The sequence below is a fragment of the Heterodontus francisci genome, chromosome 4, assembly GCF_036365525.1.
Source record: "Heterodontus francisci isolate sHetFra1 chromosome 4, sHetFra1.hap1, whole genome shotgun sequence".
NCBI lineage: Eukaryota > Metazoa > Chordata > Chondrichthyes > Heterodontiformes > Heterodontidae > Heterodontus > Heterodontus francisci.
The window spans coordinates 46,323,805-46,347,856 of NC_090374.1; the positions used below are offsets into that span (position 1 = coordinate 46,323,805).

At 41.5% G+C, this 24,052-nt stretch overlaps 1 protein-coding gene across 1 annotated transcript in view; it reads left to right on the forward strand.

The window, feature by feature from the left end:
* The first annotated feature begins 983 nt into the window (after nucleotides 1-983).
* homer1b (homer scaffold protein 1b) overlaps nucleotides 984-24,052 on the forward strand; it is a 105,528-nt gene continuing 82,459 nt past the window's right edge. The window contains exon 1 of the mRNA XM_068029459.1: nucleotides 984-1,453. Coding sequence (XP_067885560.1) covers nucleotides 1,449-1,453 — 5 coding nt within the window. The 5' untranslated portion in view covers nucleotides 984-1,448. The remainder of the gene's footprint in view (nucleotides 1,454-24,052) is intronic.

Here is a 24,052-nt window from a genome sequence, read left to right on the forward strand (position 1 = left end):
TAGCAACCCAGAAATCCACAGGGTATTGCTCTGGGAACATGGGTTTGAATCCCACCACAGCAGAAGGTGGAATGTGAATTCAATTAATAAATCTGGAATTAAAAGCTAGTCCACTGATGACCATTAAACCATTGTCGATTGTTGTAAAAACCCATCTGGTTCACTAATGTCCTTTAGGGAAGGAAATCTGCTGTCCTTACCTGGTCTGGCCTACGTGACTCCAGACCCACAGCAATGTGGTTAACTCTTACATGCCCTCTGAAATGGCCTAGCAAGCCACTCAGTTGTATTTAACTACTCCAAAGTCAATAAAAAAACTCTTCCTAACAGCACTTAGGGATGGGCAATAAATGCTGGCTTAACCAGCAATGCCCACATCCCATGAATGAATAAAAAAAAATGAGGGGTTGAACCAATCTGTATGTCAGGAGACCAAAATGGGCAGAGAGAAGATACACGGATTAAGGGAAATAAGAACATTGATCCGCAAGGATGTAACCAGAGTGTAATTCTGGTTTGTTTTGTATAGGTTAGCAAAAAAGTGTGACAAATGTACTGGAAATAAATAAATTTGAGCTGCATTTTTTGTACTGTTTATGGAAATTAAAGTTGTACGTGCAGTCCAAGATAAACCAATATAATCCAGCGACCATTGCACATTCTAATGTTCCCCATTCAAAGATTTGTGAGTAGATAAAAACAGTTAGTTTTCTATTTGAAACTTCATTATCCTTGCCAATGTCCTAACTTCCTGTTGTGCCGTCTAAACCACCGAGGATGCTGTGGTGGGTGGCTCTTCAACCAAACTAGGGCATTTTAAATTACAGGATGCTGTGTGTATAATTAGCTGTAAGTGTGGGGAACAATCCTCACGTCATCGTATAATTGCTGTGCTTTGACGTCAGGCCGAGCCCGGAACGAGGCGGGCGAGTCAGAGGTGGGTGACGGCGTTACGCCGTGACGCGCTGACGTTTATTTAAAGGTCCGGCGCACGGAGGATGGACGGACATAAGTGCTGGAGTGTGATGAGGTGAATGGGATTGGAGCTGGAGCTTCACCGACAAAGCAATGGAACGTAGCGGTTGGAACGTGGTGTGATTGGAATCTTGACCCGGCTGCTGCGGCAACCTCGCGTCGTCGCTCCTTCCCTCTGCTTTGCTTTTACAGCCGCTGGCCGCAATCGGCGACCGCCCCCCTCCCTCCCCCATTCCCTCTTCCACCTCCAGGCACTCGCAGCGAAAGGGGTCTGGAGGACTAACGAGGTTAGCCGTGGTCGCAGCTCTTGCTCCCGCTCCCTCTCGTATGGGAACGAAATTAACGACTTCGATGTCTTTCTGAGCTAGTCTAGAGAGCCTGGGTCTCGGTATCATCTCCATCATTAACGCAATAAAACGAGAAGCGTTCCCAGCAGGCGGAGAATTGGTGTGTCTTCATCAGGAGGAAAAAAAATGGGGTGAGACATTCCGTTCCCTACTGCTGTCTAACGTATCGAAGATAAAAAGCGGCACTTTGCACTTGTGGTGGGTCGAGTCAGCCCCGTTTCTCTGTTCCCCCCCGCGATTGAGTTTCAATATCTAATGTTGCTTTCAGGTTAATATCAGGTTGCTGACGCGAGTGTTTCGAGTGCTTGACACTACTGCTATGGACGAGGATCAGTTACAGAACCCTCTCAAGCTGATAGCTGCTTTCCCCTGCTTTAAATTAATACAATTTTAAATATTGGTCGTACAGTCTTGCTACAAAAGTCAGAGGAAGCAATGAGCTGTGTTTAGCGGCGTTAATCCTGCGAAGTCATAGTGCACATTTAAGATGTGACATTAAAATAATTTGAAGTTTGAAAATTAGCTGGACTTTGACCTGAGAAACTTTAAAAACTGCATTCCCGTAATTTGATCAGGCCTGAATTTCCTCCTTAAATTGTGACCGTGTACAACAGCCCTTGCGTGATGTGAGGGTCCGGAGCTCTTTAAAACTTGTGTGTTCTAAGTATTCGCTGCACTGAATCAAGACTATGGTGACGGTTTCTTTAAAATAATGGATGTATAATTGTTCTCTGGTAAAGACTTGAGTTAAAACATTGTGCTTAAGCAGAACCTAAATATCAAAATATTTTTATTTTTTAAAAAATCCCAAATCCTCTTCGTTTGAGACCCTTGTATTGTTCTAGAGATCTGGGACCCTACATGGCAAAAATCAGCTAGACTCCTGCTGCCTTTATTATGTAATAACAGTCTGTCAAGCAGCATTATGAATGCTAGCTACTCAGTACATTTATGTCATATTTTTCAAAAGGAAGCACTTTCTGAAAACATTTTTTGACTTTAATTTTCAGTCAAGGATGAAAAGGTACTGTAACATCTTATAATTCAATGATGTTTGGATTTAGTGTGTTGATTTTCCTAAATTCTCAGTAAAACTTAAGTAATTTTATTTAAAATTTTTTTTATCACCTGGCATTTAATTTAAATCTAGATGAAAGATTTGTTGTCATAAAACCAAATTAGATTATGTTTTAAATATTTGGTCATAATCTGAGTCGATGAACATTTTTGTGTGTTTATAGAGCTCAAATTCTGCATTAATTTTAGGTTAGTAGCTCTGGAATAGGTTCTATGACTAATTTCTGAAGCTTGAAAGCCAAAATAAAGGAAACATTCAAGACAACGAGCATGACTTGTGAAATTTAGTGTGCACATGTTTGTATTCCAGATTTTATAATCTCTGCGTTTGAAATTCTCATGGTCATTCTGTGTGTCTTCGTACCAGTTAATAACTGCTATTTGTCATAACAAATCACACTGGTTTTGAAACTTGTGAAGTGGTTTGTTTTTCTTAATGCGACATAGTTACAACTGTTGAATTTTTTTGCATAACTTCTACTGTAGTGAGAAGTGTGGCTTAGTGAGTGAGCATGAGTTAAATCACAACTCCACCCATGAATTATTAAGCTCTTCTGCAATTTGTCATTGAATGGTCTGCACAAATTATACTTGTGCTGGGAATATATGTGGGCAGGTTAAAAGTTCCAAGTGGACTTTTTACCTTTTTCTGTGTCACCACCTGAGGCTTTCTCAATGAGCAGACTACATTTTTGTGTTTGCCATCAAAATGGCACATTCTCCAACATTGCTTTTAAGATAAGTTTTCAGGACTGGTGAAGAAATTTTTCACACCAGTGGATTTTTTTTGTGTATCAATTTATTTTCCTCTCTCTATTTTGTAAGAGCAATAATCTTTCTATTGTTTTCTGTGGAGCTAAAACCAACCTGCTTTATGCAGTGGAGGAATGCATTTTGTTGGATAAATGGACTAATCTTTACCCCTATCTGATAATTAATCCAATGTATTTTGTGCTAAGTCTTGCCGCACTACTTACTCAAAGACTTCTGGTGACTACAGGTTAGATGGGTTCTATCTTCACAAGTTTTGGCCATCACATTTATGGATTTGCCAAATGGTTGTACATAATGGCATTGCTCCCATAAGGTAACTGGGTGGTGGAGGAAAGAGACAGTCATTCAATGTTCACAGTCCCTTAAACTATAAGGAGATGACTGGTGTGCTATTCTGATGTGCTTCAGGTAGGGAGGCTGCTATTAGTCATCCTTCTGTCCAGTGTCTTCAGATCATCCCACAGTTGGATGAAATCTTCTGATCATCGAAATTAACATGCATTCTGCTTGTGTTATCTATGCTATCCTCTGGACAATAGCATCCATAAAGTTGCCACTTTCTGTGAAAATCAATCGACTCTGCCTGGTGATGGAAATCACTCAACAGCTGAGAACTCCTTGGGAAATGAAGCAAAAAAAAAATTGCCAAGGTAAACAGAAAATGCTAGAAATGCATGACTGGTCTGTCAGCTTTTGAAGTAAGTTAAATATGTCAGGTCTTGCTTCTTACTAGGTGCTGTAAGGTATGTAAACTCTTTACAGAATCTTTTTGTTCGATCTTAGAAAGGAGATCGCTGATCTTCCTGTTTCCAGGTCTGAAACATTATCTTGTATTTTCTGTTCAGATATTAGCAGGTGTATTTTTTCAAGAGTTTCTGTTTTTATTTATGATGAGATCTCCTTTGTAGTTCTGCTGTAGGCTGCCTAGTTATGAAATACATATGAGTTAGGAAGTCATGTATAGATTAATAATCCTAATGGAATTGATATGTATGGAGACAGCTGCATATTTTCTTGTGGAAGGTACAGGACCCAAGGTGGTGGTGGTTGTTAAGCATCTTGTTATTTTGAAGAGTATACTTTGTGCAGACTTTTATTTTCCATTTAATTCGTTAATGTGCAATCAACACTTGCAGATGTAAGTCAGGCTTTTACTAAAAACATAGTGAACAATGTACATGTTTTACAGTTTAACTGTTTTGTTTGCTGCAGCGGAATGTTTTTGTTTCTTAGCAAATAAGTCATCAAATTCTCTAGTGCCTAACTGAAGAACTCATCTCCAGCACATCAACTTGTCTGTGTGCTTTTAAAATTTTAGCGCTTTAAAGGAAGTGGTTTAAAGGTCTTGAAACTAAGACTTCAAATCTGTTACTTGGATTGTTCACAAAATCAGCTGTCTTAGTTGTATTTATTTACATTGATTTATCTAGCAGGGTAGATGAGGGAGAACCAGTGGATGTGGCGTATTTGGATTTGCGAAACTCATTCGTTAAGGTTATACACAAAATTAGGGCTCATGGGATAGGGGGAAAGTATATTAGCATGGATTGAGGTTTGGACAATGGACTGAAAACATAAGGATAGGAATAAACAGGCTATTTTTGGGTTGATAGGCTGTGAATAGTGGGGTACCGCAAGGATCAATTCTTAGGCCTCAGCTATTTACAATCTATATCAATGACTTGGATGAGGAGCTAAAGACGCAAAAGCAAAATACTGCAGAGGCTGAAAATCTGAAATAAATGCCGGAAATGCTCAGCAGGTCAGGCAGATTATAAAAGACTAAAAGCAGATTGGGTGACCACTTTGTGGAATGCCTCCATTCAGTCCGCAAGCGTGACCTGAGCTTCGTCACCTGTCGTTTTCATTCTCCACCTTGCTCTCACGCTGACCTCTCTGTCCCCTGCCTCATGCAGTGTTCCAGTGAAGCTCAATGTAAACTCCATGAACAGCTTTCAATTAGGCACTTTGCAGCCATTTGGCCTCATCAGCATCAGACCATAATCTCTGATCCCATTTTTGTATCCTCCTTTGCAGGTTTAGGTTTTCCTTTCATTTTTCCCTTTTGCTTTTGAACAGGAGCTATCATTTTGCCATTCACACCTCCACTGGACACATCTTTTTGTTTCTTTACTTGTCCCTGTTATGATCAGGTGAGAAAGGTGTCTAGGGGTCCCTGTTAGCCTTCATCTGGTCTTATTGTAACAGGGTTTAATTTTAAACACACTGTATTTTAGCTCCCCCTTGGTGAATCCTTGTTTCCAGCTTTCCAATTATAAGGCAAAGAAATGAGCACAAGCAGGCTTTCTGAAGTTTAAAGAAGAAAAGTGAAATTTATTAAACTTAAACTCTAATTCAGTTAATGCCTATGGATACACACCGCGTCCACTAGCATGCATACACGATACGCACATGCAAATAGAGAAAGAAAAGAGCAGAAGAAAAATAAAGTGAAAAAGTTTGAGGCAATCTCTGAAGGGGGTTTGTTACTGTGCTTTGAGCTTGTTGTAGAGTCCTTGCTTGTAGGTAACCTTGCTTTTTGTTGGGGCCCAGTATTCTTGTTAAACCTTGTTCACTAGGAATCTTTTCTCTTGGGGGTCATGTGTCTTCAATGGGTCTTCAGTTCCGTGAGAAAGAGATGGAAGCAGACTGGAGAGGCGGCAGCAAGCCAGCTACGAGAGGTCTTTTCAGTCCAGGAGCAAACTGCTTTCTCTCTAACACTGTTTCTCCAATTTAAAACTCCCCTAGTTGGCCAGCTTGTGGTCACGTGACTGACTGGTTTGACCAGGTCTCTTCTGTGTATTGGAGCAGGGACTGGTTCCTTTGGTCCAACACTGCTAGTATGACAAAAATGTTTTTCCAGCCAGGGGCTTGGCAACCCCTTGTAATAGGCCTTCTTTTCTTCCTAGTAATTTTAAAATTTAATGCCCATGTGGTGAAATATATGTGCCTCATTCTTGGCAGGTGGGGGCCTGCACGACAGTCCCATTAAAACTTCCTATGGCATTACACCATGAACATTTTAATTCATTCATGGGATGTGGGCGTCACTGGCTAGGTCAGCATTTATTGCTGATCTCTTATTGCCCTTGAGAAGGTGGTGGTGAGCTGCTGCCTTGAACCACTGTGGTCAATGTGGGATAGGGAGTTCCAGGATTTTGACCCAGCAACAGTGAAGGAACAGCGATTATAGTTCCAAGTCAGGATGATGTGTGGTTGGGAGGGGAACTTGCAAGTAGTGGTGTTCCCATGCATCTGCTGCCATTGTCCTTCGAGGTGGTAGGGGTGGTTTTGGAAGGTGCTGTCTAAGGAGCCTTTGTGCGTTGCTGCAGTGCATCTTGTAGATAGTACCCACTGCTGCCACTGTATGTTGGTGGTGGAGGGAGTGAATGTTTGTGGATGGGGTGCCAATCAAGTGGGCTGCTTTGTCCTGGATGGTCTAGCTTCTTGAGTGCTGTTGGAGCTGCACCCATCCAGGCAAGTGGAGAGCATTCTATCTCACTCCTGACTTGTGCCTTGTAGATGGTGGACAGGCTTTGGGGAATCAGGAGGTCAGTTACTCTCCATACTATTCCTAGCTTCTGACCTGCTCTTGTAGACATTGTATTTATATGGCTACTCCAGTTCAGTTTCTGGTCAATGGTAACTCCCCAGGATGTTGATCATGGGCATTTCAGCAATTGTAATGCCATTGAATGTCAAGGGGAGATGGTTAGATTCTCTCTTGTTGGAGATGGTCTTTGTCTGGCACTTGTATGGCATGAATGTTACTTGCCACTTATCAGCCCAAGCCTGGATATTGTCCAGGTCTTGCTACATTTCTACACGGACTGCTTTGCTTTCTGAGGAGTTGCAAATGGCGCTGAACGTTGCGCAAACATCCCCACTTCTGACGTTACGATGAAGCAGCTGAAGATGATTGGGCCTAGGACACTACCCTGAGGAACTCTTGCAGTAATGTCCTGGAGCTGAGATGATTGACCTCCAACAACCACAACCATCTTCCTTTGCACTATGACTCCAACTAGCAGAGAGTTTTCCCCCTGATTCCCATTGACTCCAGTTTTGCTAGGGTTGCTTGATGTCATACTCAGTCAAATTCTGCCTTAATGTCAAGGGCACTCACTCTCACCTCACCTCTTGAGTTCAGCTCTCTTGTTCATGTTTGAACCAAGGCAGGACCGAGGTCAGGGGCTGAGTGGCCCTGGCAGAACCCAAACTGAGCGTCACTGTGCCAGCAGGTTGTTGGTAAGCAAGTGCCGCTTGATAGCACTGTCAATGACTCCTTCCATCGCTTTACTGATCGAGAGATAATTGGCTGGGTTAGATTTGTCCTGCTTTTTGTGTACAGGACACACCTGGGCAACTTTCCACATTATTGGGTAGATGCCAGTGTTGTAGCTGTAATGGAACAGCTTGGCTAGGAGTGCAGCAAGTTCTGGAGCACAGGTCTTCAGTACTATTGCTGGAATGTTGTCAGCGCCCATAGCCTTTGCGGTATGCAGCACCTTCAGTTTCTTGATATCATGTGGAGTGAATCGAATTGGCTGAAGATTGGCATCTGTGATGCTGGGGACTTCAGGAGGAGGCTGAGGTGGATCATCCACTTAGCACTTCTGGATGAAGATTGTTGCAAATGCTTCAGCCTCATCTTTTACACTTGTTCTGGTCTCCCCCATCATTGAGGATGGGGTTATTTGTGGAGCCACCTCCTCCAATTAATTGTTTAACTGTCCACCATTCAACTCTAGATGTGACAGGACTGCAGAGTTTAGATCTGATCTGTTGATTGTGGGTTCGCTTAGCCCTGACTATTGCATGCTGCTTATGCTGTTTGGCACATAAGTAGTCCTGGGTTGCAGCTTCACCAGGTTGACACCTCCATTTTGAGGTCTGCCTGATGCTGCTCCTGGCATGCCCTCCTGCACTCTTCTTTGAACCAGGGTTGATCCCTGGCTTGATAATGGTAGAGTGGGGGATATGGAGGGCCATGAGGTTACAGATCGTGGTTGAGTACAATTCTATGGCTGCTGAAGCCCACAGCACCTCATGGATGCACAGTTTTGCATTGCTAGATCTATCCCATTTAGCACGGTGGTACTGCCACACAATACGATTCAGGGTATGCTTAAAATATGAAGACAGGACTTGGGCTCTACAAGGACTGTGCGGTGGTCAGTCCTGCCAGTACCGTCATGGACAGATGCATCTGCGACAGGCAGATTGGTGAGGACAAGGTCAAGTAGGTTTTTCCCTCTTATTGGTTCCCTCACCACCTGTCACAGACCCAGTCTAGCTGCTGTCATTTAGGGCTCGGTCAGTAATGGTGCTACTGAGCCACTCTTGATGGACATTGAAGTCCCCCACCCAGAGTCCATTCTGCTCCCTTGCCACCCTCAGTGCTTCATCCAAGTGGTGCTCAACATGCAGTACTGCTTCATCAGCTGAAGGGGGAAGGTAGGTGGTAATCAGCAGGAGACTTCCTTGCCCATGTTTGACCTGATGCCATGAGACTACTTGGGGTCCAGAGTTGATCTTGAGGGCAACTCCCTCCTGACTGTATGCCCCTGTATCACCACCTCTGGTGGGACTGTCCTGTCAGTGGGACTGGGATGGTGACTGTGGTGTCTGATACATTGTGAGGTATGATTTCTGAGAGTTTGATTGTCAGACTTCTGCTTGACTAGTCTATGCGACAGCTCTCCCAACTTTGGCACATGCCCCCAGATGTTAGGAAGGAGGACTTTGCAGGGTTGACGGGGCTGGGGTTGCAGTTGCTGTTTCCAGTGTCTCAGTTGATGCCGAGTGGTCCGTCCAGTTTCAATCCTTATTGACTTTGTAGCGGTTAGATACAACTGAGTGGCTTGCTAGGCTATTTCAGAGGGCATGTAAGAGTCAACCGGATTGCTGTGGGTCTGGAGGCACATGTAGGCCAGACCAAGTAAGGACAGCAGATTCCCATCCCTAAAGGACATTAGTGAACCAGATGGGTTTTTACAACAATCAACAATGGTTTCACAGCCATCATTAGATTAGCTTTTTTAATTCCAGATTTATCAATTGAATTCAAATTCCACCTTCTGCTGAGGTGGGTTTCGAACCCATGTCCCCAGAGCAGTACCCCGGGGTTACTAGTCCAGTGACAATATCACTATGCCACCACCTCCCCAAAACTGGGCATCCATGAGGCGCTGTGGGCCGTCATTTAATCTCCCCTGTCTTCCACTCTATCACAGTCCTTCCCTTTTTTGTTCTCTTCCCCCACCCCCACCCCTTGCTTAAAACCTATTACATTTCTGTTTTCTCAGTTCTGATAGGTTATTGACCTGAAGCATTAACTTTGTTTCTCTCTCCACAGATGCTCCCTGGCCTGCTGAGTATGTCCAGCATTTTCTGTTTTTACTTAGATTGGGGGGGGGGGGGATGGGGGTGGGTGTTGATCAGTGTATTGTATGCAAGTTTGCTGATATGAAGTTGGGTGGGAAAGTAACTGAGGAGAAGGCAAAGAGGTTTTAAAGGGATATAGACAAGTTGAGTGAATGGGCAAGAACATGGCAGATGGAATATAATGTGGGGAAGTGTGAAGTTATCCACTTTGGAAAGAAAATAGAAAAGCAGAACTCTTTTTAAATGGTGAGAAACTGGGAAATGTTGGTATTCAAAGGGACTTGGATGTCCTTCTACATAAATAACAAAGCTTGCAGATGTATCGAGCAATTAGGAAAACAAATCGTATTTTGTATTCTAATCCTTTTGTAACAGGCTAAGAGTGAAGAAGTCTTAATTGCAGTTGTTTATGGCATTGGTGAGACCACAACTGGATTTCTGTGAAGACGTTTCTTCTTACCTAAAGAAGGATATACTTGCCTTGGAAGGAATGCAACAAAGAATTCCTGGACTGGTTGCTGGGATCAGGGGATTGAGATGAGGAGAAATTTCTTCACTGAAAAGGGTTGTGAACCTTTGGAATTCTCTACCCAAGAGGGTTGTAGATGCACATATAGTTGCTGAACATATTCAAGATAGAGATGATAGATTTTTGGATATTAAGGAATATGGAGATAGTGTGGGAAGGTGGAATGGAAGATCAGCGATTGAACATATTGACCAATGCACTCCTGCTCCTATTTCTTGTGCTCTTATGAGTATCCAACTGAAACTTATATTGTACACTCAGTATATTCAGCATTTAAGATGATTAAGGTACAGTAATTTGAACTCTAATAGTGCAAAATCTAATATGAAGACTAACAATATACAATGAGCTTAATTTCTAAATTGGAATGTATATTCATTTGAATCATTTCCTGGTGCACTGCAACAGACAGTAGGCTTAGCATTATTTTTTTATTTAGAGATACAGCACTGAAACAGGCCCTTTGGCCCACCGAGTCTGTGCTGACCAACAACCACCCATTTATACTAACCCTACAGTAATCCCATATTCCCTACCACCTACCTACACTAGGGGCAATTTACAATTGTAAATCATTGTTAAAAAGAAAAGCTTTTAATATGTTTTAATTTGACAAGTGGTGCAAGATTGAACATCCGGTCATGCAGACCCCCACCTGCCAAGAATGAGGCATATTAATTTTGTCATATGAACATTGATTTTAAACTGTTGCTGGAGTGAAGAAATGACTTGTTTGAAAATCACCAGACACTGGGCTGGAAGGACATTTACATAGGAAGAGATGCTGCTTGTGGAGACAAAGGGCTATTCCATGCTCCAGTTAACCCAAATGGATTTTGATCACCAGACATTGAAGGTGTAAGGAAGCACGTTCCAGAGACTGCTAAGGTAATTCAATCCATAAACTACAAGAGAGACTTCCAAATAAGGCGCTAGTCACATGACTTATCTGGGCAACCTGGGTTTTTTTTTTTTAATTGTGCCACAGAGAAAGACCCAGAAGGCAGTGTACAACTGAAGCTGAAACGAGCAAGTCTCTTGCCTGGCTGTCTCTCTCTCTTTCTCCCTAGCCACTGGACCTTCGGAAGACATGTAAACTTCGAGAGAAACGACTCCTACATCAGAACAAGTTGAAGCGTGAACTGGGCCCCAATGAATTGCAAGACTTACTGGTAACTGAAGATTCCACATTGAACTTAAAGGACTGTAACTGCCAGATATTGCCACAAACATTTCCCTTTATTCCTTGTACTTTTTCTGTCTCTATCTGCGTTTGTTTATCGCATGTGCATGCTAGCATGGTCGTGTTGCATATTCATAGCTATTAACCGGATTAGAGTTGAAGATTAATAAACTTCTACCTTTCCTGCTTAAATCCAAGGAAACCTGTTTGATTTCTTTGCCTTACAATTGGAGCAGTGAACAAGGATTCACTGAGGGGGAGCTAAAACAGTGTTTTAAAATGAATCCCTGTTGTAGGTAAACCAGGCAAAGGCTGAGAGAGAACCCCTAGACCCCTTTTCACCTGGTTGTAGCAATCCTTAACTAAAGATCTTTGTTTCATTTGTAATCTAAATACAACTTTAATCTTCATTTTTTCCCTTTTAAAACTGCTCTTTCCTTTTTTTTTTATAATTTCCCACAGCCTCACCGTCTCTAGGACTACTTATCGTGTTTTCCAATTCATTTTATTTTATTGTATAATGAGGGCAAGAAGGATAGTTCTTGTCACTTTGTTTTTAATGAGAGAATCTGTCATTACTTAATTCAGAGGGTTTGGATGGTGCCTGAACTACTGTAGTGATACTGCTGTGGGAATATGAGAAGAAGCTTAAACTGGAAAACTTATCAACATTGTATCCACCTTAATTGCTGCCCTGTAGCTGAAATTGCACCCACTCACACACTCACTGTACAGTCAATAAAATATATTTCTGTGCTTTGGAATGCTGAAACACAACAGCTCTACTGATTGCCATCCCCTTCTCTTTTCACCCCCCCCCCCCCCCTCCCCCCAATGGTTATTTTCTCATTTCCATTTCAGTAATTTTTTTGGCTCTGCAGCTCATGGTGCAATGGTCTATTTCTACTATAACAATTCGTATTTAGGTAGATCCTTTAACATAATAAAATTCCCTGAAGCAGTTCACAAGAGCTATGGTCAATTACTGAGCCATGTCGAGATATTAGGATGGGTGTGAGGTACCTTTTTTAAGTGGTGTCTTAAAGGGAGATGCAGAGAGGTTTAGGGAATAAATTCTATCTTGTATGCATTTATACTTTTACTTGGGGATAATTGGCTGTGTAAATGCAATTCATTTTATCTTGGTAAATAAAAAGCTCATCTGCCATATTTAGTTGACTTACCAGGCACTCTTGTGAATGGTGATATTTTTCGCCAACATGAAACTACATTTTTGGCGATATGACCATTTTCAGATGATCCACATGTATGCTGACAACACCCAACTCTACCTGACCACAACCCCTCTCGACTCCTCCACTGCCCTTGATGTGTCACGCTGCTTTTCTGACATCCAATATTGGATGAACAGAAATTTTCCCCAATTAAATATTAGAAGGATCAAAGCCATTGTCTTTGGGAATTAGAGTACAAGAGCAAGGAAGTTGTATTGAACTTGTATAAGACACTAGTTTGTCCAGTTCTGGGTGCCGCACTTTAGGAAAGACTTGAGGGCATTACAGAGAGTACAGAAATGATTCACAAGAATGGTTCCAGGGATGAGGAATTTCAGTTATGAAGATAGATTGGAGAAGTTAGGACTGTTTTCCTTGGCGAAGAGAAGGCTGAGAAGTGATTTGATAGAGGTATTCAAAATCATGAGGGGTCTGGACAGAGCAGATGGACAGAAACACCACTGTTTACCATCTTCCAGTCTAGAAAAACACCCATTTACTCACTGTTTTCTGTCCTTAAGCCAATTTTTATCGAATTGTACACTGACCCTCCTATTTCATGAATCTCAATTTTGTTAACCAGCCTTTAATGTGCTACCTCTTCAAATCCATATAAAAACCATCCACTGCATTCCCTTCATCAACCTTCTCTGTTACTTCATCAGAAAATTCAGTTAGATTAGTCAAGTCTGATTGCCTTTTACAAATCCGTCCTTAATTAACTTGAACCTCTCCAAGTGTGTGTTGATTTATTTTTTTCCTGTTTATTATTTCTGAAACCTTACCCACCACTGATAAACTAACAGGCCTGTAGTTGCTAGGACTGTCCGAGGACACCCTTTCTTGAATAAGGGTGTTACATTTGCATATTGTTGACTCATTGCTGTAAGCATTTTTTCCTGGACTTTGTCATTTGACATACTTTTCATAGCCTCTACAAATTTGAATTAATAACTGTTCTGCACAAATTGGTGAGAACAATGCTGATGTATACTCTTTGCTTTCTCGCTACTGTATCAGTATTGTTTCTCGTAAATGCAAGACTTAAGCTTATTAATTGTGCATTTCCTTTGTAAACTGATGCAGTGTGCAAAGTATTTTCATTCATGTTCAGCATGACTCACCTGGGCAAGTCAGTTCATTATGGAAAGCCTAAATGAAATTGTTTTGATTTGTTGTATCATGTTAATGGTTCCCATTGCTTGGCGATGTGTGTCTAATTGTATAATAAGTATCTCGAAGAAAATGTAGTGGAAGTTGATCAAGTTTTAATTTTAGAAGCAAATTGACTCTGGTTACAAAACTAGTGCATGGTACTTCTCAGGTGGTGATTAACTCTTAAGGTCTGATCTGACTGAAAGAGCTTTCATTTTATATAGCAACTTTCAAAACCTCTGACCCAAAAAGCTTTACAGCCAGTTAAGTATTTCTGAAATGCAGTTATTGTTGTAACATAAGGAAACATAACATCCAATTTGTGTACAGCAGTGTGAAAACTGCAAAGACATAAATGGCCATAATCCATTTTAGTGATGTTGACAGTGATAAATATTAATTGGGACACTGGGAGAACGTCCCTGCTGTTCAAATAGTGCCAAGTGATCTCTAGCAACCACCTGACATGGGTGACAGGATATCTGTTTAGCGTCTCATCAGAAAGACTACACCTCCGACAGTACGGCAGTCTCTTAGTACCTAGACTGAACCATCAGCCTGAATTGTGTGCTCAAGGTTCTACAGTGTGGCTTGAACTCGAGACCTTTTGTCTCTGGGTCTGAGTGCTAGCACTGAGCCAAGATTGACACCTGAAACAGTTTACTGTGTTGAAGATGGTGTGCATGAGCTAGAGTTGAAATTTTCAATGTACAATATGTGGAGTGAATTTTCATGAAGCACTTTAGATATTAAGATTTGCAGGCAATATGACCTTCAAAGACACGTTTGAACTCGTATAAAAGTGCCAAAAGCAATTTAATTCAGTATACTTCTATGTGGGAGCTATTTCTTACTGATGGTGAGTACTTACACTCAGATGCTTTGCCAATGTAGAAAAGGGAAAATTAAAGGGAAAACTATTTCAGAAGTTGACCTCATGGTGGCTGGTCAAATTATTTCTATAAGCCATTGGTTACTTCTGTATATCACCCACTAAACACTAAGCACAGTTTGAGTTGTTGATGGCAGTGGCATTAAACAGGAAAACAAGATAAAGAAAATTATTTTGAGTGACGAGGTGGGGTGTTACAGGAGATTTTTCCAGTGCTGTAGCAATTCTGAAATTGCTCAAGATTTGTTAATGGAAGCTTTCATGGCTGTTAATTTGATGTGTTACAGCCCTGATTTAGACTGCACAACAAGCTGATTTACTCTAGTTTTGTTTACTGTATTTAGTTTCAAACTCAATATGACTGTCTTTCACCTAGTCTAATATCTAAACTGATGGTTTTCACCAACACTGTGAATGCCAAAATTCTGCAGTACATCAGTTGAAGTGCATTAGTATAGTTCAGTGCCAATCACACATACTTGTACAGAAGGATGCTATTCTGTCCATTGTGCATTTTTGAAAGTGTTATCCATTACTCCCACTTCCCTGCTTTTTCCCCGTAGCCGTGCAAATTTTTCTTTTTCAATTAAATATCCAATTCCCTTTTGAAAGTTACTATTGAATCTGCTTTCACCATGCTTTCAGGCAGTGCATTCCAGATTATAATTTTCAGGTTTAAAAATTATCGTCTCCTCTCCAGTTCTTTTGTCAATTATCTTAAATCGTGTCCCCTAGTTACCAACGAACCAGCCAGTGAAACAGTTACTCTATCAAAACCCCTCATAATTTTGAATATTTCGAATTAAATCTTCCCTTAACTTTCTCTTCTCTAATGAGAACAATCCCATTTCTCTAATCTCTCAGCCTTTCAACCCATATCTTTTTGATTGTAAATCTGCACAATTACACCAGTTGTCTGGTCTACAACAGCTGCCAACATGTGACAACCTCACTGAATTGTCACTGGGTGCAAGTTTTCTGCCATAAATACAATTTTCATGCAGTTATGTCTAAGGTGAATAAAGTGTTCAATAACTCAATGAAATATTAACCAGAATGAGGCTTAAATAATTCACTCCTTTTTGGGTTCACATGTCGCAGGACCCCACCTCAGTTGTACAATATGAATTAAAAGTTTCAATACTGGACCTTCTATATTAAGCAGCGTGCTAGTTTTTGAACTATTTATCCCAGATTGTTTCAGCTCAGATTGTTATGGTTGTGTTCCAATTCCCTAAGTCTGAGGGGGTCAATGCTTGCCTTGCAGTCTTAAAGGTTTTAGTAATGTCTGGAAAACTAACAGTTAACAGTGTTTGGTAATTTATTATGTATTGGACTATCTTGTGCCTCTGTAACATGTCGTTTTGCTGGTGACCGAAATAGCGTCCACTATTGTGTTGTAAAGTTTAAAATATGAAATTAATTTACGCAAATGAATAACTGAATAAGTAGCAGTGACATACTTAAATATTTGCAATAGACAGTCTTTTATTTAACTCAGGTAGGCAAAGTAAGATTGCAGCTTTACACAATATGTTTGATGTCTCTGCAAAGTTGAAATCAGTTGACGGTGAATTCTAAACTTGTCCTATTAATTAATTTTCTTATGGGTGCAAGTCCCTGGCACACAATGGACAATAAGTTGCAAAGAGATTGAACTTGGGTGGAAAAAGATTGTTGGTTTGGAAGTATCAAATATTGTGTAGTGTTTAAAAAGAAAAAAGTATTTAATTCCCCTGGAGCTGATCTTGAAGCATAAAAATCTCAGATTAATACACGGTTATTTCATTAAATCTGTTCCAGCTTTGAGTATTTAATGCAGGAAAAATTCTCAACTTTTTTAAAAATCTAAAATTTTAAGTTTGTGGAAACTAAACTCCGTGAGGTAGCGGGATGGTCGGGAGGATCCCAGTCGTGATGGTCATGTGGTTGGAGGTGGGTGGGGAACCAGTTGACAGATTGCTGTGGGGTGGTTTATGTGGTATAATGTGATATAGGTTGTTGCTAGGTAGATATATAGGTAGATAAATTGAGTGTAAGCATCATTACAGGATGTGATGTCACGGATTGTACAGAGCCTTCTATGAGGAGTATTGGAGTGGCAGCCGTGGATGATGGGCATTCGTAAATAAACTCCAGTTACCTTAACCCGCAGACTACTACCTTTATTCAGTACAAAGAGTATAGTAACCTGGATATTAGTTTACTGGCCCTGAAAGAAGCACTCTTGTTTCTCCTGGCCTCCAAGCAATGCTGCAGAGGTATTTATGTCATGGATTCAGCTCCTCTTGCCTCCTTTTAAGCTGCCAAATTTCCCAAAGCTTGGGAAACCTGGTTGCCCGTGGTTAAAAATAGAATGGCTGTTACATGTTCATTCACGTGTCAGTTTTGTTTAAAGTGTGGGATTCTGGAAACTGTTCGAGTTTGCTGGTATCTGCAGAAGAGAGGGAAAGACATCTCTAAAAAAGAGTGCAAGTTAACAGCCATGATTGCTCTAGCTGCTACTTGAATAGTATTTGTGCTCTTGACACTATTTGTTGTCTTTGTAGATTCTTTGCACAATTGTCTGTTTACTAAAATTCAAACCGAATTGTGAAAATTGGTTAACTCAGTAAATGTTACTGCAATAATCCTGTTTTTGAACTAACAAGTTTATGAATTCATTAGTGATAGTCAGCACGGTTTTGTGACGGGTAGGTCGTGCCTCACAAACCTTATTGAGTTTTTCGAGAAGGTGACCAAACAAGTGGATGAGGGTAAAGCAGTGGATGTGGTGTATATGGATTTCAGTAAGGCGTTTGATAAGGTTCCCCATGGTAGGCTATTGCAGAAAATACGGAAGTATGGGGTTGAAGGTGATTTAGAGCTTTGGATCAGAAATTGGCTAGCTGAAAGAAGACAGAGGGTGGTGGTTGATGGCAAATGTTCATCCTGGAGTTTAGTTACTAGTGGTGTACCGCAAGGATCTGTTTTGGGGCCACTGCTGCTTGTCATTTTTATAAATGACCTGGAAGAGGGTGTAGAAGGGTGGGTTAGTAAATTTGCGGATGACACGAAGGTTGGTGGAGTTGTGGATAGTGCCGAAGGATGTTGTAGGGTACAGAGGGACATAGGCTGCAGAGCTGGGCTGAGAGATGGCAAATGGAGTTTAATGCGGAAAAGTGTGAGGTGATTCACTTTGGAAGGAGTAACAGGAATGCAGAGTTACTGGGCTAATGGGAAGATTCTTGGTAGTGTAGATGAACAGAGAGATCTTGGTGTCCAGGTGCATAAATCCCTGAAGGTTGCTACCCAGGTTAATAGGGCTGTAAAGAAGGCATATGGTGTGTTAGCTTTAATTAGTAGGGGGATCGAGTTTCGGAGCCACGATGTCATGCTGCAGCTGTACAAAACTCTGGTGAGACCGCACCTGGAGTATTGCGTGCAGTTCTGGTCACCGCATTATAGGAAGGATGTGGAAGCAATGGAAAGGGTGCAGAGGAGATTTACTAGGATGTTGCCTGGTATGGAGGGAAGGTCTTACGAGGAAAGGCTGAGGGACTTGAGGTTGTTTTCGTTGGAGAGAAGGAGGAGGAGAGGTGACTTAATAGAGACATATAAGATAATCAGAGGGTTAGATAGGGTGGATAGTGAGAGTCTTTTTCCTCGGATGGTGATGGCAAACACGAGGGGGCATAGCTTTAAGTTGAGGGGTGATAGATATAGGACAGATGTCAGAGGTAGTTTCTTTACTCAGAAGTAGGGGCGTGGAACGCCCTGCCTGCAACAGTCGTAGACTCGCCAACTTTAAGGGCATTTAAGTGGTCATTGGATAGACATATGGATGAAAATGGAATAGTGTAGGTCAGATGGTTTCACAGGTCGGCGCAACATCGAGGGCCGAAGGGCCTATACAGCGCTGTAATGTTCTAATTCTAAATGCTCTTTTTTTTTTTTTTTTAATGCTTTGAAAAAGTAGCATTAGGATCATTTAGAATGGAAAAGATGGTAATGCCTTTGAATGTTGTAAACCGTGACGCGGAGTCAATTCCCCCTTGGCCCCTTTATTTCCTTCACCCACTTGATCCTGGCCATCACGTGGGACTAAGTCCTCTTGATTCAGGCTCAGGCTGGGTGTTTGGGATATCGGGGTTACAGGAGAGCCACCCTCCACCTAATCCACCGGCTACAGTTAATGGCTTAGTACAAAGAGGAGGAAACTCAGTCCTTTCTTTAACTATCAATTTACTTTATTCACGTTGTTGTACAATGTAAGAATAAGGCTTATATACTTGGTTAGACAAAAGCATGCAACTCAAACTGGGTTATACAGTTAATAACAAAGCTAACTAGAATCGATAAGCACACCCACTAGGTTCCTCTGACCTTTCCCTGACCTAGTCACAGAAAACAAAGGATAATACCCGAAAAAGGGGAGAGCTGACGCTGGCCAGGCGTTCCGTTCTCTTTTGCGTCGTCGCCGCGTTGCTCACGCAGGGTCTTCCACTTCCGCGATGGTTGGTCTCCGGAGTTTCTTGCTGGCTCTATGCCCAAGATTCTCCATACTTATTCTCTTTCTTATCTCTTTGAGCTGTGCTGTTTCTTTCCAGTTGGTTTAGGCCTGCTCACCTCGTTCGTATCTTCTCCTTATTGGCCCAGGCCCAAAGACCCCGGTATCTCAGTGTCCAAATAAGGCTCTATTCCTGTGATCTCTCCCTTGTCCGTCACATAAATTAATTAGTTCCAACTGGTTTTTACCAGCACAGGCCAGTGTCTGAGCTCAGGTTACTTTAGTTCATGAACTATCCAGCAGTTTGTAACAGATTCTGTACTTCTTGCAGCCCCTGGCCAACAATGTCAATGGGAGGTGGTTAGATGAAAGATGGCTAGGTATTGAAAGAATCAATATTAAATGGTTAGTTTAATCTGGAACAACAATGTACCATAATATTGACTTCCATAATGATGGAAGCCAACTTTACGATGAATAGAAACTGGCATAATTGAAGCTCCAGGATGAGAAAAAGTTAATCAATATTTGCCTTCCAGTGACTTTGAAATCTTCAAGTGGAGGAGGATTTCCAGAAACTGGTTGCACACTCTCAAAAATTGGAGTTGGTGGCCTAGAATATCAAGGAGGTTGCCATGACACAAGCTTCCCTGTGGGGGGGGGGGGGGGTTTCTGCCAGGCTGAATGAGGAAACTGAAATTAGTAGGGTGGCTGCTGTAGGAAAGTGTTACCTGGAAGGAAAGTACAAGATACAGGCTTTTATATCCAAGGCTCTATATGCACTGTAATTGAGTTAGAGAGACAAGCTGCTGCTATTGAAGCTCCAACTCCAGTTGGTGGAATCAACTTTCTGTTGGATATGATTAGGGCCCTACCAAATTCACTGTCAAATTTTATAAGTTTCACGGTCAGGCTATTTTAAGAATTGTAAATTTCACTGTGTCGCAGCAAACCATGAAAATGATCTAGAGTCATAGTCATAGAGAGATACAGCACTGAAACAGACCCTTCGGCCCACCGAGTCTGTGCCAACCAACAACCACCCATTTATACTAATCCTACATTTAATCCCATATTCCCTACCACATCCCCACCATTCTCCTACCACCTACCTACACTAGGGGCAATTTACAATGGCCAATTTACCTATCAACCTGCAAGTCTTTGGCAGTGGGAGGAAACCCACGCGGTCACAGGGAGAACTTGCAAACTCCGCACCGGCAGGCAGTATCCAGAACCGAACCCAGTTCGCTGGAGCTGAGGGGCTGTGGTGCTAACCACTGTGCCGCCCCCTTAAAACAAAAAGACAAGGGAGGTTTCAAATGGCATTTATTGTATGCTCAAACTATTGTAAATAGCTGACTATAAACAGGTCACATTCTTTACTCAGTGGCTTCCCAATTCTTTCATTTGATGTGCAACAGTAATGGTTGTGGCCATTTTGGATTTGCTCATTCTGGCATTCTCCTGTCTGCCAACACTTGAGAATGCTGCACTCAAAACTCCACTGGAAGCATTCCCTCATCTACCAATCAGCAAGGCAAGCCTTGTGTTGATCAATAAAACATAGTTCGATTTCACAGAGGACCAGAGATTTCACAGTCCGTGAAGCATTGGTAGGGCCTTAGATATGATGTATTGATGCCCTGGTCAGTTGTGCTGCTCAGCAATTGCCTGTGAGGTGCTGATACCCGCTGCCCATCTAGTGAGGACTCTTGTCAGTTGTCTAATGACCAACTCGTACCTGCTGCTTTTGAGGGGCTGGTGGTAGTTTGTTTTTTTGGGGGGTCAAAGTGACACAAAGATGACCCATCTGATAATGGAAGTTCTGTACCAAGTCAACTCTCAGATTTTTATTTCTATCTCTGTGACCTGTAGAACTTTTCATGGAAAGAAAAGTGAAATACAGACAAATATGAGAGAGAGGGAGTATCTGTTTAAGTGGCTGTCCACAGTAGAATCAAATCATTGAGATGGATGTGAAGCATAAGTATGTTGTAAAGGTTGAACATTAATAATGTTTAATTTTGATTTCGCTGCAGATTATGGAATTATATTTTAATAGCATTAATCCAATGGTATCATGGGTTGGCAATTCCTGGGAATAATCAATCCATTGAGTGGATACAACTTCATGATCCATAATTTTTTTTTCTTCGTAAATGGTTGAGTGAAAATTGTGCCTAATCGGCAACAGTTAGGGTTTGGGATTATGTATAGTTTTAAAATATACCCAAAGCTGTGGTTACATTATTTTTGAGAGGTCAGCCAGTATCTATCCTGAAACTGGTTATTTGGCCAGGATCCTAGTTGTTGATCCTACTGTATACTGAATCCAACCTGGGGCTAGTAGCTAAATGACTCTGTGGATACACTGTAGTAGCAATAGAAAGAACTGGCATTTATATAACTTCATTATAATAACTGTAGGATGTTCAAAGAATTTCAGTAACTTATGTATACAAACCCAGCAGTCAATTTGCATGCAGCAAGGCCCCAAAAATAACACAACTGACCTGTTTTGGTGTTGGCTGAGCTGGCTTTGGTATAATGTGGCACCTCCAACAATGCAGTACTGCACTCCATCAGTCTCGCTTGTGTGCTCAAGGTCATGAATTCAGGATCTATTTCTGGGCTTTATAGTGAGAATGCTGACACTTTGACTTGATAAATTGCATGCCACAGTAGCATTTTTTTTTCAATGACCCTCAACTGAAACGTAATTAAGGAACAGGTAGATGTATTGCTAGTAACAATTCAAAAGACAATTTTTTAAAATAATTGCTTTATAGTACTATTATATTGCCTTAATTCAAAAGCATTTGGGGAATAGCTTTACTTGAAAACCATAATTAATTGTGTTTTTTTTTTAAACTTAAAATTGTCCAAAGCTTAAATTTAGTTTTAGGGTTGGGCATTGTGGCTGAGTTGGCCAGTGAATTCAGTTTCTTGGAAATTGCACCATATGATTTTGAGCCATACATATCAAAGTTTTTGGGTTTGATTCAAGCCTGTGGTTGAGTTAGCTGATCTCCTGTGCACAGTGAAGGGGGATACTATAGTTAGCCTCAGTTCTTGGATTATGGAAGAAGAAAAACAATCCAGTAACCCCCGCTGGACACTACTGTATGTAGATATTGGATGAAGACTGGTTGAACTGGGCTGGTCTTGCCACCCCACTTGCATGATTGTGTAGCTTGCTGACACTTGATTATGAGGAGGAATATTAAAAGATATGGGGAATTTAGCAGGATAGTGGGATTTGACCAGGTGGCTTGTGGAGAAAAGTAGGAACACAGATTTAGTGGTCCAACTGGCCTATTCTCATGCTCTAACATTTAATTACTCTTAACTCCAGCTGCAATCAGTAACTTGCCCCGGTTGCCATTCCTCATGCCCAAGTTAATACCTCAGACAAGAAAACAAAAATTCTAGGTTGCATGATCATGCAGCTAATATGTTTTGCTGTGGATGAATAAGGCATGGTTTAATTTCCCCCAAATTCTTCAGATGCATCTCTGCTTTGCTATTATATACAATTTCTTGGTGCAGGTCAGCTGCAACATCATTTGAGTGGGGGCAGTGGTGGAGGTGAAAGGACCAAGATGCACCCTTCCTAACAGGTTATGCAGGTTCAAGAGGGCCATTGAGAAGTTACCAGCCACCTGCCCTTCAACCCCTACTCCTCCCAACTTAACCAAGGATGGCATGGGAGATTTCATAGAAGGAAAAACCAACACACATTTAGTGATTTCTTAATAAAAATTACATTGTATAACTAAAACTAATCTGAAGTATTAAAGGTTACAACTTGCAGAAAGATTTGATTCCAGTCAAATATAGCCTTGAGCACTACTTATGAACATATAAATTAGGAGCAGGAGTAGGCCACTCGGCTCTTCGAGCCTGCTCCGCCATTCAATAAGTTCATGGCTGAACTGATTACTCCACATTTCCATCTACCCCTGATAACCTTCCACCCCCTTGCTTATCAAGAATCCATCTGCCTCTACTTAAAAATATTCAAAGATTCTGCTTCCATCACCTTTTTGAGGAAGAGAATTCCAAAGACTCAGGACCCTCAGAAAAAAATTTCTCCTCATCTCAACCCCTTATTTTTAAACAGTGAACCCACCCCCCCACCCCCTCCCCAGTTCCAGATTCTCCCACAAGGGGAAACATTTTTTCCACATCCACCCTGTCACGACCCCTCAGGATCTTGTGTTTCAATCAAGTGACCTCTTCCTCTTCTAAACTCCAACAGTTACAAGCCTAGCCTGTCCAATCTTTCCTCAAGACAGCCTGCCTATTGCTGTTATTCATCTAGTAAACCTTCTCTGTACTGCTCCAACACATTTACATCCTTCCTTAAATAAGGAGACCAATACTGTACACAGTACTCCAGAGGTGGTCTCACCAATGCCCTGTATAGCTGAAGCATAACCTCCCTACCTTTTTGTATTTAATTCCCCTTGCAATAAATGATACCATTCTATTAGCTTTCCTAATTACATGCTGTACCTGCATACTAACCTTTTGAGATTCATGCACTAGGACACCCAGATCCTTCTGCATCTCAGAGCTCTGCAATCTCTCACCATTTAGATAGTATGCTTTTTTAAATTCTTCCTGCCAAAGTGGACAGGTTCACACTTTCCCATATTATACTCCATTTGCCAGATCTTTGCCCGCTCACTTAACCTATCTATATCCCTTTGTAGCCTCCTTCTGTCCTCTTCACAACTTTTCTACCTATCTTTGTGTCATCAGCAAATTTAGCAAGCACACTTTCCATCCCTTCATCTAAGTCATTTATATAAATTGTAAAAAGTTGAGGCCCCAGCACAGATCCATGTGGCGAACCACTCGCTACATCTTGCTAACCAGAAAATGACCCATTTATGCCTACTCTCTCTTTCTTGTTAGCAAGCCAATCTTTCCATGCCAATATGTTGCCCCCTGCACTGCGCTTTTATTTTCTGCAATAACCTTTGATGTGGCACCTTATC